The 15726-nt window shown below is 40.6% G+C and overlaps 1 protein-coding gene across 1 annotated transcript in view; it reads left to right on the top strand.

Annotated features, from left to right (window-relative positions):
- Positions 1 to 15726, top strand: part of osbpl3a (oxysterol binding protein-like 3a) — a 147027-nt gene that overhangs the window by 53797 nt on the left and 77504 nt on the right. The window contains exons 2-3 of the mRNA XM_084313667.1: positions 11727 to 11913; positions 12924 to 13040. Of these exons, the coding sequence (XP_084169793.1) occupies positions 11851 to 11913; positions 12924 to 13040 (180 nt within the window). The 5' untranslated portion in view covers positions 11727 to 11850. The remainder of the gene's footprint in view (positions 1 to 11726; positions 11914 to 12923; positions 13041 to 15726) is intronic.

Here is a 15726-nt window from a genome sequence, read left to right as displayed (position 1 = left end):
TCAGAATGAATGAGTGAAGACTTTGTTAAAGGGTTGCAGAATGGGTACAATACAGTACAGGAGGATGAAGACCAGAAAAAGACTTTCGACTTTTTTACATAAGGGTCCTCCATTTTCAATTCATCAAAACATTTAGAGACATACATATATACAGTAGTTTCATTAAAATGCTATTGATTGATTGATTGATTGATTGATTGATTTAAAACTTTATTAACATATTGCAGAATGGGTACAGTACAGCTCAATACATACAATTGTTAAGGGGATGCAGACCAGAGAAAGACTTTAGTCTTGTTTACATCAGGGTCCCCCATTTTCAATTCATCATATTTCATATCTAAATCATATAATATCTCATTGCTAAATATATGCAATATATAATCTAATAATCTAAATCTAATATATAATATAAAAATGCTAAATGCATGGGTATTTTATTTTGTCTTTAATGTTAGCTTGCAAAATCAAATACTGTCTTGGTAAGCCTCATAATGAATTGTTTGGGGTAAAAAAGAAAAACATCGTGATGTGTATCGTGTATCGCCAAAAGGTCAGAAAATATCGTGATATCATATTTAGGCCATATCGCCCAGCCCTAATTATAGCCACTAAATGTCACACTAGAGCACCAGCATGTCATTTATCCAATGAGGTGCATTCCATGTGGGGAAATGGGAAGTAGGGAAGGGATACATGCACATGACAGGATACATTTTGGACCCGCAAAATATTTTTTAAATGATAAATTATCAAAATAGTTTTAGGGGGAAAAGCAATACTTTTATTCTGCACCTTTCTAAAAGCTCTGTGGATGTATTATTAATATTATAATTTCTTTTGAATGATAATTTTTTTTTTTTATCTATAGCACCTTTAATCATTGTTTTAGTGATGATTTAGTTTTCACTGTCTGTGCGGCCAGGACAGTGTTAACGGTTTAACTAGCGATGTGACCTAGGGATGGGTACCTTTCACATTTGAACCGATACGGTACCGGTACCTGTGAATCGATACCGGTACCCAACGGTACCTTTTTTTCTGTACTTTAGTCTAAAAAAATTTAATTTACCTACCTCAGTCGTAAAAAAAAAAAAAAAAATCCAAACTTCAAATAACTACAATTTCGACAGTTTTCGGCTTGCCATTGCTCAGACTGCTGTAAAATCCTAAGTAAGCATATATTTGTGCGTGTGAACGTTGACATGAAAAGAAAAAAGGTAAAATTTTTTTATTTTTGGTATCTCACTTGAATCGATACTCTGTAGTAGGGGTGGACGGTATGGTCTAAAATGTATATCACGTCACGGTATAATTTGAAGCATAGACGGTAACGGTATATATCACGGTATCAGTGTTTCCGTTAGAATAATTTTTTTTGCCTGATAGGCAGGCTATATAAAGAATGACATCCTCAAGGCATGTAGATTTATAATATTTTAACTTAAAACTAGACTACTTTTGCGTATACAGTCATTATATTCCAAATAAAATAAGTCCCGAGTCGAGACTCCGTGCTGCTCCCAACGAATCCAAATAGTATGCAACTGCAGAGCCGCAGAGTTGGGGCGCTTTGCAATACACAGTGCAATACTCCAATTCAGCCATTGGCAATTCAGCCGTTGGGTGGGGGGTGCTGTTGAGCGGGCCTGTGACCGGACCTGAAAGCGCCCCTACTCTGCGGCTCTGCAGCTGCATATCGTCACACTCCCCCCCCACCCCCACCCCCCCCCCCCCTCCATTTTCCTCCGATTTTTTCTCCCATCCCAATGTTAGTCGTTATGCCAATTCCCAATCCCCTTCCTGGTCGCTGCGCACGTACCCCCCACAGTCAGATCATCTGGGAGAGTGGAGGCTATCACGTGCTTCCTCCGACACACGTCCAGCCAATCAACCGCTTCTTTTCACCTGGCAGCGCGGATATTCTCCGAGAGGGCGTAGCGTGTGGAAGGATCACACTATCCCACTCAGTTCCCATCCGCGCTTAGCAGGCGCCCCGACCGAACTGTAGGAGTCGCTGTTTACAACGACCCGGACCCACCCCGCCAGCTTCTCCCACCCTCTAATACTGCCAATTGTATTATTGTGAACGGCCAGCCAAGCTGGTGACAACCCCGGAGCTGTGAGCTGGATTCGAACAGGCGAATCCAGCTCACAGCTCCGGGGTTGGTGACGAACGCAATCTCCGCTACGCCACCTAACCGCCTATGCTTCTCGCAAAATCCAGCTCCCGCTGCCCAGCTGTCGTTATCAGAACACTACACACATATCATAATGTTCACGGCAAACTGTAGTTGATCACCAGGTATGTTTTATTAACGTAGAATAATTCATATAAGAAAAACGATAGGGAAATCTCTTACCTTTCTCCACTGGTTAAAAATGCCAGGAACTGAAATTGAAACTTGCTGTGCGCCGCAGTGATATGTGTTTATTATGAAATGACAATTGCGTGTTGACACGCCCACTGCGCGAAGCCTCCTAAATAACTTTTTCCAGTTTGCACATATCTATTATCTATGACTAATTCTATCTATTTTAGGGGCAAATGCGAGTGAAATAGTCGCGCTGTGGTTACATGACGGCATTGCTATTTTAGAGCTGCTCTACCGGTTACAAGGTATAGTCAAAATCCATACCGTAGAGCAAATTTATACCGTATACCTTTTATACCGTCCACCCCTACTCTGTAGTACCGACGTGTTTCGGTTCGGTAACTCAAAAGTACCGAATTCGGTACCCATCCCATTGTGACCCAGACTCCTGTATCGATCCATGGCCCCCTGCCAGTGTTCATGTTGACGTGTGTTCTGTGTGTGTTCTCTGGTGTGTGTTCTCTGGTGTGTGGTCGCATTCCTCCACGCCAGCTCACCACAGTATTGATTTGGTTAATTGGATGAGCCGACGGTATTTATTTTCAATAGGTCAATAGGTCACAGCCACAACGGTTCTCATGGAAGTCCCCCTACCCTAGCACTGGGGAACAACAGTGTCTTTTCCAACGTGACACTGACTCATCCTCTTCTTATAGTTCTAGGGGTCAGTGAGTCAAAATGCATGCATCAAAATAGATAAATTAGATAAATTAAGATCATTTCAATACAGATTTTGTTTTCAATGAGAGCGAGTGTAATTGACGGCCATTCAGTTGATTATATTGTGTAACCTGCCTATTCTCATATTTTTATATTGAGATTTTATTTTATTGCCTATATTTATATATTCATTGCCTTCTATTACTCCCATACCTTTACTTCCCCTCCCCCGTGCTGCTATGATGCCTGAATCTTATCTTATCACTACTGTATGTATTCTATTTAGGGATGCTCGATATTGGCTTTTTTACCGATACCGATATTGTCCAACTCTTAATTTCCGGTACGGATATCAACCGATACCGATATATGCAGGGTTTCCCCCCCAAAAAAACTGATTTAAAAAAACTGATTTGATTTCAGGTAATTAACATTACATATCTCTTGTTGTGTAATTAACACAACATTATGCATACTTTGACAATAAATAAAATAATAATGTGTTCTTACTTGCTTGCCTGGGTAAATAAAGGTTAAATAAATGTAAAAAAAATAAAATTTAATACAGATATTTTCCGATATCACATTTTTATGCCAATATCGGCCGATAATATCGGTAGGCCGATAATATCGGACATCCCTAATTCTATTACATATGAAATGGGGCAATTCAATGACTTGGATCAGGTAGTATCCTACTACCTATCCTATTAGGTATCTGCTAGGGCTGAACACATGTCATTGAAATTGCACTATAGTAAGTATACTAGTGCAATATCCAAATCACAGACGCAATGTTTTGTTAAAGGTGGAATTTGTGTCAAAATACCTTCTGAATGAAGTATGTGGTACAGATCCCCCACAAACATCACACAATGATAATCTTTACATGCTTTTCAATGAAGATGAGAATAGTGACGCAAAAATTATCATTCCCTCGAATGTTATTGATATGTATGATATTGTGAATCAATGGTCTCATGTTCCTTTTGTTTTTGTTTCTTTGTTGTTTTTGTTTTTGTTTCTTTGCTTTCGTTTCTTTGTTTGTACTCCTGCTCCCGACTACTGTCAGCGACTTCGGGTTATTGAGAAGCGCTATATAAATTAAATTAATTATTATTATTATTATATCATATCAGTAAAAATTATCGCAATTAGATATTTTCTTCCAAATTGTTCAGCCCTAGTATCTGCCAATAACGACGTTTAGTACTATTGGCAGTGACAAAGAGGGCGTGGCGGCGTGCCATCAGTACTCTATTGGCAGTGACAGAGAGGTGTCATCAGTACTCTATTGGCAGTGACAAAGAGGGCGTGTCATCAGTACTCTATTGGCAGTGACAGAGACGTGTCATCAGTACTCTATTGGCAGTGACAAAGAGGGCGTGTCATCAGTACTCTATTGGCAGTGACAAAGAGGGCGTGTCATCGGCGGAGCAGGAGGAAGCCCCCAACTCCCATCATCATCCAGGGGGTGGAGGTGGAAAGGGTGGAGAACTACAAATTCCTGGGTGTTCTCATGAACAATAAACTGGACTGGACAGACAACACCGAGGCCCTCTTCTACAGGAAGGGACTGAGCAGACCGTTCTTCCTGAGAGGGCTCAGGTCTTTTAATGTCTGCAGCAAACTGCTGCAGATGTTCTACCAGTCTGTGGTGGCGGGTGCCCTCTTCTTCACTGTGGTATGCTGGGGGGGGCAACACCAACACAGACAAAATAAACAAACTGGTCAAAAAAGCAAGCTCTGTGGTGGGAGCGGACCTGGACAGTCTGGAGGTGGTGGCAGAGGGGAGGACGAGGAGGAAGCTGTATGCTATCCTTGAGAACCCCTGCGCACTACCATGTTCTGCAATAAAAATTATTGAAGTGAGATGAACAGACTGAACTTTATTTTATTAGATAAAACATGTTGACAGTTTTACTGTGCAGTTAAACATAAAAAAAATTAAAGATTGACAAAAAAATTTATAAAAAATATCGCAATATTCACGATCATATCGAGTATTGCGATACTATCGTATCGCGGCTCAAGTATCGCGATAGTATCGTATCGCAAGGTCTCTGGCGATTCCCACCCCTACCTGCCACTAGGGATGGGAATCGAAAACCGGTTCCGGTTGGGAACCGGTTCCTAATTGGCCGATGCCTGGAACCGTGTGGCTCCAGTGACTTTCGATTCCCTTATCGCTGCCAGGTTTTTCCTAGTTGCGTAATAATGTTAGCGTTAGCATGTAGCCATGGCAGACTCTATTTGATTCATTAAGGGCTCGAAATTGCCTGGGTTTTGGTAATATGCTCCCGCTGTTTGGCTACTTCTATGTGCAGTGAAAACTACTTGAATGCTTTAGAACATAGTCATTGATTTAGTTTAGGGTGAGCTAAAATTAGCCGCGGAGCTATCGCTAGCTAACGTGAGCTAACGCTATTTAATCAAGCTCACAAAGAGAGATAAACAGCTGACAGCGGATAGTACAGGTACAAATACAATAAAACAGCGGGTGGGGACTGTTGTGTAAACCTTGTACTCTTTAGTTCACATATAATAAGAGCCGGATTGTTTATTTACTAAGTCTCTACTCTGAGTCCGTCAGACAGGAAGTACCATGGTGCAACATACAAATGTGTCCGTGTAGCAACACAAGCCAATACCTACAGGACAGGGGCCCGGGGAGGGAGCTCTGTGTGTCTGTGTGTGTGTGTGTGTGTGTGAGACAGAAGTCAGAGGAATAACGACTGTTATTCAATAGATTAAATTAGTTTAAGAATAAAAAAATAAATACATTTTAAGAGAATCTCAAATACATTATTTTATTTAAGTGTAGGCTATAGTTAATGTTTTATTTTTTACAGTTTTTGTATTTTTCTGACATGGTAAATGGCTGCTTTTTTATATAGCGCTTTTATCCAAAGCGCTTTACAATTTGTTCCTTACATTTTACCCAATCACTCACACATTCACACAACGACGGCGCAGGCAACCATGCAAGGTGCCAACCTGCTCATCGGGAGCAGTTAGGGGTTAAGTGTCTTGCTCAAGGACACATCGACACGCTGCCCGGGAGGAGCGGGAATCGAACCGGGAACCTCCGGATTGCCAGACGACTGCTCTACCTCCCGAGCCACTGTCGCCCCTGACATGGGGGCTCAACAATAAATGACAATCAGAAATGTCAAGTTGCATGTTGTTATGCTGTTATGCTGTGTAAAGGACATCTGAATCTCCCCTCTGGGATAAATAAAGGTTTTCAATTCATCAGTACTCTATAGGGAGGTGTAGTCTGACGTCACTGGTTGTTCCACCTGTATAGGGATTTATCATTTGGAAAATGGATTATCGGCTATTGTAACAATTCTGCCGCATGGAAATTGAAAAGCTTTCCATTTTTGCACAAAATGAGTTCCCTTCTATCACTAACATTATTTTTTAAGCATTTTTTGTTGAAATAAAAGTTGGCGATCTTTTTATGATTAATTGCGAATATTTTCATGTTGAGCTATAGATTGTGGATAAATAAGCACAGAAAGGTACACCATGCAAATGTTAATGCTTTATTTGTTTTAAACGAGACGATTTAGAAATGGTCAATGGGGAAATACATTGCGTTGGACAGAGGGTGGAACACGAAAAACGGCAATGACGTAACCACTACACCTCCCTATTGGCAGTGACAAAGAGGGGTGTGTCATCAGTACTCTATTGGCAGTGACAGAGGTGTCATCAGTACTCTATGGTAACCTATACTTAGTTTGTCCCTACTCACGATACAGCTAATGTTAGATTATTAGCCTACAGCCTATATTGGTTTATCAGTTACAACCTAATTAGCATGTAGGACTCCCTATCTGTTGTTAAAGGAATGGTTAGCCTGGTGCTGGTCTGAAGGGCTGTATGACGACTCTGTGGTCGTTTGCTAATGCCAATGTCAGCACCAATGACTTTAATGATGAGTTATTGTACCGTCTAGTCTACGTGGCTAATGTTTATCATGGCAACACACACACGCACACACACACACCTTCGTGCATAAACACATGATCGCCCACACCCATTCAGGGTAGAGGTTGAACCCTGACCGTGGGTTGGTAGGCAGGCTGTACTGTATTTTAATGGGTCCGTGATGCAATAGGTCAGGTGTGTTTTTACAACACAGCCATCAATGACACACGTGTGTTTTTCAAAACCAACCTGTAGGCTGTATAAGTTGCGCATTGCAGCGGTATTATAAGGAACTTGTAATGGAAACATTGGACCACAGAGAAGAGCATTTTGAATTAAGTAGCACCTATGGTATTCCAACAAAAAGACATAAAATAATGTTATTTTGCATTGTAATTCACAGTGTTGTAGTCGAGCCACTAAATCTCGAGTTGAGTCCCCAGTGTCCGAGTCACCAAAGAAGAGCCAGAGTCGAGTCCCCATTACCCTAGTCCGAGTCGGGAGTCCGAGTCATCGAGGTTGAGTCCACTCCACTTATATATATTTTTTTAAAACATACAAAATTATGTTTTTAACTAACTTTGCTTTAAATTCAGTTCAGTTCAATGCAGTTCAACTGCCAATGCAGTGCAATAACTAAATAATAATAAAAAAATACAATATAATAATTTGTTTAAAAATCAGAAAAAAACGTAAATGTAATTTTTTTTCAAAGAGATGCGTCTCCGTTTTAGAGTCGTAGTGAAGATTTATTTATATGAAAACCGATTTATGTGTGATTTAAGCAAATTCCGCCATAATTCTGAATTCCGTGTAATATCTCAATTCCGTGAAATCCTCGGTGATCGCGGATTCCATAGGGCCCTAAGCCTGAACCCTGTGTGTGTGTTTACTATGCCTGTACCTAAGTGAGCTCCTGTAGAAGATCATCACTATGTGTTTCCTCTTCATGTTATTCAGACATGCGTGGCTTTCCCCTATAAAGCTTTGTTTCGCAATGTGTGAATTTAAGGCGAGACCGACCGCCTAGGTGAATAAGCAATTTTTTTAATAGATATCTATATGAAACTTTCCCAGTTTGTTATGTACATAACTAAGAAAAAATGTATTGCATGTTTTCTGAGATTTTATGTTTATATATGCAAAATAGGCGTTGCCTAATCAATATGCGCTAATTTGCATCTATCGCCACGAACAGAATCACCAACATTGGATGATGCCAGATTAAACATTTTTGTTTCATTATGTTGACACATAACACAATTAACTTTTGTGGCTATGTCTTTTTATCATCCCATAAATCAGGAAATACAGACTACAGTCATAAAAAAATATATATAAATGTATAAATGTATTATAAATCAGGCTATGAATAGAATGATATGTATGATGTACGCCGACCATCAAGTGTTACTTGTTTAGTTCAGGAATAGGGGGCAGGTATTTATAAGATTTATTTTTCTTCCTGCTCCTTTTGCCCATGGTAGAAGTGGATTTATGTTTTTGTATGAAAACTGTATGATTTATATTAGTTCCATGTGGCAAATAAAACTCTGAATCTGAATATGTCAACAAACCCCTCTGTAAAAAGAAGCAGGATATAGCAGGAAGAAATGTAGAAAGTCTGGTGTGTGTGTAGGTGCTAGGGAAATGGGACATTTCATCTCTTATGTGTAGGAAAAAACGCATAAAAACTAATTTTTGGGAAAACGCCCTCAAAGTTCTGTATTGTAATCACAATCAGACAAAATTATGTTTATGTTTATTATGTTTATTACAAAATTTTCACCTAGGTTGTCTCGCCTTAAATGTGTCACTTAACGGGTTTGCACCATCATGTCAGACACATGTTCAGTCAGTGACTTTAAAGGGTGTGACCTCTCTTTTTCTCAGCCTCCTCTGCTTTTACATTCATTTTGTTCCCTTCTCAATTAGACTAGCTGCTTTTTCTTTTACGCCGTCGCTTTTCATTTTGGGTATATTCATAATTTTGTGAATATTATTTTTAGTAATGTCCCTATCCCTCATTGCGATTGAAAATACTGAAATGTTTTGCAGATGTTATCAACAGGAATAAATTTTTCCGCTTTGAAATGCATTTAACACTATGATCGCCGGGGACGAGTTAAGACGTCATTCCGAGCCATGCTCATTCTGCCGAAGACGCCGTAACTCGTCTTTGATGTCAATATTTCAAAAATCTGTCATCGAAATCATATTTCCTTTCCGGAGCCCTGAGACACACTGGTGATCTCCTCTCAACTCTCTAGCGGTTCAAGAGCGCCATCTGGTGGCCGATCGGCAGATCGCCAACCGGATATTAACCTTTGAACCGGTAGTACTCATCCATATGTGGTCCGGCCACTCGCTATAGCTCCCGCGACTCCATCTTGAAACACTGGATAATAGATTGCTCGCCCTAACTCAATAAACAACGTTATTTGGACGTATATACTATTATACAACCTGGAAATGGATCGGGCATTTCTACATCCCATAATAGAAAAAAATCTGTTCCACGCTCATCTGCCAGCGGCGCGAGGAAGCCACGGTAAGATTCAGCGTTATTTTCTAACGTTTTCTATACTAACTGATCTGATGAACATATGACCCACTCTGGATGAATCATCTAACGCTGCCCACGGAATTATAAACGATCCCCCGCCCATCCGGTCAACATCAGATGATGCGTAGAAACTTCTAGAAGTACGTGCAGTTGAAATTTTTTATCTCGCACAGATTCCTACCAAACTGTATTTGATCATCAATATAATGCATTTGGGGCTATAAATCACGTTCTGAAGAAAGCTGCAGAAAACGATAAAAACATACTTATACTTTAGACCAGGGGTAGGCAACCCTAGGCACGCGTGCCTGCATAGGCATGCAGGGGCATTTGCATAGGCACAGGGGGCAGCAGATTTTTATTTTTATTTATTTTTTTTGCTTTGAAATATTATAGTGAAATATTTTGCACTGTTGTCGCATTTATCTTGTTGAAATCCTCCCACAGGTTATTTTTACTACCACATATTTAATTGAGACCCTTTATTTGTTTATTATTTCAATTTAGCTGGAAATACATTGCTACATCATTCAGTAACATTTGCAGAGCCTTATAACAAAAACATTATTACGGTCACCATTGTGACCAGTGGGATTAATCAACAAATTGTATTATTTATTTTTCTATTTCATTGAACATTGCACATGTTAAAAGCAATTTTTTTTTACTCAAAATGTGAGTATTACCAAGTCAACTTGTGTTCTTAAAACAATGACAATAAACATAGTTTTATTAGGTTGAAATAATGTGGTTGTGTACTTATTTTTCTGTTAACTTATTATGGATTGAAAACTGAAAACCTCATTGCGCAGTAACTGAACTCAATATTTTTAAGTTCTGGTAACTTATTATAATTTTTTTTACAGTGTAGTCTTGCGATCAATCAAAACTTATTTACACGATATACCTCACATTTACCCTCCATTCACATCCTGGTGTTCTCCTGGTGTTCTCCATTAGGCCTGTAGGTGGAGCTATGACAGCACACGTACAGTACACAAACCGATGGTGTGTGATGTGTCCAAAAATGAATGGGCAAATGTGAGTGAAATGGTTGCACTGTATGCAGCTGTTTGTCTGCATTGCATTCTCCCCCCCCCAAACTCAGATTTAGGGTTGATACAACCATCATAATAATATTGTTAATAATAACAATAACAATAATGATGTAATAATGTAAAAATTATCATTAAAAATACCTGATTATGAGAGAAAAAAAATTACGATGCATGGAATATTGTTGAGGCACACTAGTTACAACTATATTTCAAACAGGCACTCCATGTCAAAAAGGTTGCTGACCCCTGCTTTAGACCATATTTTAGTATGAATATGTGAATGAAAAAGTTTAACGTTGCTACACCCTGAACAATACATATAGGACATTGAATGGGCCATAATAATGGCAGTTTAGCAATAGAATTTAAAAAGTTATAGCCCTGCAAAGAAGGGGAACTTCTCCATAGACAAATAGAGCTGGCGAGGGATGGTAAATTATGAATTTAACCCATGGCGATTAAAGTGTTAACGGAACTGGGAACACGGCAACATTGAGGGAAATTGCACTTTACCGTCTTCTCCAGAGTCGGACAAGAAGATGCAGTAGATACCAATTTCCTCTCTGTGCATTCAGTAGAAAGCTATCTGGCTGCAAGCTAGTTTGTTTGTTGTTTGGATTACAGATTACAGATTGAACCTTTTAACCTCAATCAAAGCCTTAATTTTTTTTTAAATAGAGCACTTTAGGATAGGCCTAGCCTAGCTCGCACTTTAGCATTTGCACTTTAGGATATGCCCCACCTAGATAGCACTCTAGTCGCATTTTAGGATAAGTATTACTCCTGTAATTTCTACTTCTGCTTTGTGTTTTAACCTTGTAATTGTACTGTATGCATTTCTGGTTTTATGTATTCTTCTGGTTTTATGTATTTGTGGTTCTATGTATCGTATTTTTGGTTTTATGTACTGTATGCACTTTTGGTCTCATGTGGTTTTATGTGGGGACTACCGATGAAAATTTGCCTCTGCTAATTCGGGTGTATTTACTGTACATCAATGTTTTATTGCAAAATGCTGAATGTTCATTAATATACATCGTCCCTTACAAATAAACGAATAAATAAAATTAACACGCCACCCCACCGCTTCTCTCCTTCCTCTTCTTTTTCCTCCTCTTCTTCTCTCAGTGCCGACTGTCGCGTCGTGGCCTTGGTGAGGTCAGAGTGATGCTCCAGGCGCCGTGATCGTTGTCGTCTGGGTTTCCACGGAAACGAGACAGCGGAGGCCAGAAAGCGATCGAGTCGAGGAAAGATGACATCAACGTCGCCCACCCACAGCGACAGCAGCGGCTCGTCAAAGCATGACGGCCACCAGGTGTGTGTGTGTGTGTGTGTGCAAGCTTGTGTGAGCCGGGTATGTGTGTACAATTGTGTGCATTACTGTGTGTGTGTGTGTGTGTGTGTGAGGGTATGTGCGATAGTGTGTATGCATGTGTGATTGTGTGCATGATTGTGCGTCTGTGTGTGTGCGTGTATGTGTGTGTGAGCGAGGATATATGTGCACTTGTGTGAATGTGTATGTGCACGATTGTGTGCATGTTTTTGCATGTATTGCATTACATATTCGGATGCACTCATTTCTCAAAGTGCTTGCAGCCACGGTTACCATTTCAATATTCTTTATCTGAGCCAAGTCAACGTCATCTGACCTAAAATAAGCTGAAGTGATCTACACCATGAACCATGATGTCCCGGAGGCCATCTGGTAGCTGTATGTGTGTGTGTGTGTGTGTGTGTGTGTGTGTGTGTGTGTGTGTGTGTGTGTGTGTGAGAGGTTTTGCGTGTGTGTGTGTGTGTGTGTGTGTGTGTGTGAGTGAGTGAGAGGTTTTGCGTGTGTGTGTGTGTGCGCAACTACATACGTATGTATGGGCCAAATTAAATAATTGAAATGGATTCCTTTTATTTGTCTTGGATGCATGCCACAATCACACCAACTGGATTGCCTGAAAACCTACTCATCTCTCTCTCTGAGTAGACTCGCAATATAAGCTCTCTCTCTCTCTCTCTCTCTCTCTCTCTCTCTCTCTCTCTCTCTCTCTCTCTCTCTCTCTCTCTCTCTCTCTCTCTCTGTCCCTCCCTCTCTCTCTGTCCCTCCCTCTCTCTGTCTCTCTCTCCCTCTCTCTGTCTCTCTCTCTCTCTGTCCCTCCCTCCCTCTCTCTGTCTGTCTGTCTGTCTGTCTGTCTGTCTGTCTGTCTGTCTGTCTGTCTGTCTGTCTGTCTGTCTGTCTGTCTGTCTGTCTGTCTGTCTGTCTGTCTCTCTCTCTCTCTCTCTCTCTCTCTCTCTCTCTCTCTCTCTCTCTCTCTCTCTCCCCCCCCCCCCCTCCAGGACAGCTGGGAGATAGTGGAGGGGATGCGGGGGGGCCCGGCCAGCGTGCAGGAGCCTGAGAAGCAGGAGGGGCTCTTGCTGAAGAGGAGGAAGTGGCCGATGAAGGGCTGGCACAAGGTAGGTCTGCAAGCTAGCCTAGCTTAGCACAAATGAATGGATGAGACGCTAAACCGAGGTCCTGACTGAATCTCGGTCGTTAAAGAACCCAGGACGCCTATCATAAAGACGTTCCTGGCCAAATTACCAATCAGGTCTCTGACATCAAGGCCACCTAATCATCCCTTCCCCTTAATTGACTGATATCAATCCCTGTCTCCTGAGCCGTTCAGCCATTGTATAGTGTGATGTCGTGTGCCTGGTGCCAGTGTATGGCAGCCATTGAGCCTGCCTAGCCCAAGGTTGGGTGCTACACAGTGGTGGTGAAGGAGGCAATTTCCATCCTACATTGTAAAGCAGTGTCTAGAAAAGCGCTATATAAAATGCAATTAATTATTATTATTATTAGCTTAAAACTCTGTGAGAGTTCAATAGCTAGGCTAGCCGGTGTGCATTGTAAGAGAATGTCAAAAGTCAGGACTCTTGCAGTCGATGGCACTGATGCGTCTTTTCCCCCTTGGCTACCGTATGTATTTCATGGAGGCAGGTCGGATTCTTGACCCTACTGGGTAAAAATTCAAGTAAATTAGGTCTCGTCAACTGCTTCCGGTTCCTATGACTCCAGATCTCCGATGACCAAAGGTGGACCTACCACACGGAGGTCATGCTCACGAAGGCCCACCAGTGCCCTCTACTAGGGGTGGGGGGAAAAATCGATACGTAGTAGTATCGCGATACTTTGCGTGGCGATACTGTAACGATACAGGTACGCCAAGTATCGATATTTAATTATTCATTCAAAAAAATCGTATTTTTTTGTATAAGGAAGTTGCATTGTTCATTTCAATACCTGTACAGTAGTCCACACACACACATGTGCATTCAGTTAAGTTGGAATATGACTGTAATACAAACAGTTCAGTTTGTCAGGTACATGCAACACAGATTACAGTGTTGACATCTGCCTGCTTGAGAAAAGACCATGTTCTGCAATAAAAATGATTGAAGTGAGATGAACAGACTGAACTTTATTTTATTAGATAAAACATGTTGACAAAGTGTTACTTTGCAATTGAAAAAGGTAAAAAAGAAAAAAGAAAACGCAATATTAATATCGCAATACTCAGCGTATCGCGATATATTTAGTATCGCGATACTATCGTATCGTGACACAAGTATCGCGATAGTATCGTCTCGTGAGGCAATTATTTTAGCTTGTCTGTGTACTTTATTTTAATTTAAATTAAAAAAAAATATATTTCTTTAGTTGTACTTGTTTTATTGCACACACCGCAAATAGTTTATTGTTTTTTATTGTATATAAATACCTGCTTTTTATTCTTTAAATTGTTGCTTTTTTATTCCTTGATGCTGTGGAGCAAACAAAGAGTAAGAATTCCATTGTACTTGTTGCATCTGGTGAATAAAACTGAATCTGAATCATATGGGAGAAAGACAATTTTGCAGATATTTCAATTAAATTAACACTTTGGTTGCCTAAGGTTAAATTAATGATATACCATAGATTGCCAGCGCTATTTGTCTATGGAGAAAGTCCCCTTCTTTGCAGGGCTATAACTTTTTTAATTCTATTGCTACATTGCCATTATTAGGGCCCATTCAAAGTCCTATATGTATTGTTCATTGTGTAGCAACGTTAAACTTTTTCATTCACATATTCATAGTAAAGTATGGTCTAATGTATAAGTATGTTTTCATCTCTTTCTGCAGCTTTCTCCAGAACGTGATATATAGCCCCAAATGCATTATATTGATGATGAAATACAGTTTGATGGCAATCAGCGCGATATAAAAAATTCCAACTAGACGTACTTCTAGAAGTTACTACACGTCATCTGATGTTGACCGGATGGGCGAGGGGGCGTTTATAATTCCGTGGGCAGCGTTATACCAATCATCTAATGTGGGTCAAATGTTGATAATATCAGTTATTATCGAAGACGGTAACGTTACACGCTGAAACTCACCCCAGTCTCCGCGCGCCGTTGGGCGATCATCGTCGAGTAGACATTTTATCATTATGGGATATATTATTACCCGGTCCATCTCCAGCTTGTATAATGGTATATACGTCCAAATCATGTTGTTTATCGAGTTATTGGCAATCGATCGCTATGTAGTGTGACGAGCTAGAGTGCCGGAACCTATCCCGAGTGGCCGGAAGCAATACGGACATCTAGCACAACCTCTACTGCGCTTCCTGTTAAGCGGTTGCGCGATCGGCCACCAGATGGCGCTCCTGAACCGCCAGAGAGCTCAGTGGGTCCTGCTGGTGTATCTCAGGCCAGCGGAGGGACATTATGAATCCGATCGCAGATTTTTGAAATATTGATATAAAGACGACGTACAGCGTCCCCCGGCAACTTTAGCATGGCCAGCAAAGACGTCTAAAGACGGGTCCCGGCACCCAAAGTGTTAACTAATTGATTAGTCAACAAAATCCTATGACTATTAGTGGATTAAGAATGTCAGATTCTACCCTGGGTAAATACACGTTTCAGATTCTACCCTGGGTAAATACAAGTTTCAGATTCTACCCTGGGTAAATACAAGTTTCAGATTCTACCCTGGGTAAATACAAGTTTCAGATTCTACCCTGGGTAAATACAAGTTTCAGATTCTACCCTGGGTAAATACAAGTTTCAGATTCTACCCTGGGTAAATACAAGTTTCAGATTCTACCCTG

The sequence above is a fragment of the Notolepis coatsorum genome (genome assembly GCF_963971535.1).
Source record: "Notolepis coatsorum genome assembly, chromosome: 4".
Taxonomy (NCBI): domain Eukaryota; kingdom Metazoa; phylum Chordata; class Actinopteri; order Aulopiformes; family Paralepididae; genus Notolepis; species Notolepis coatsorum.
This window is presented reverse-complemented; position numbering and strand designations above follow the sequence as displayed.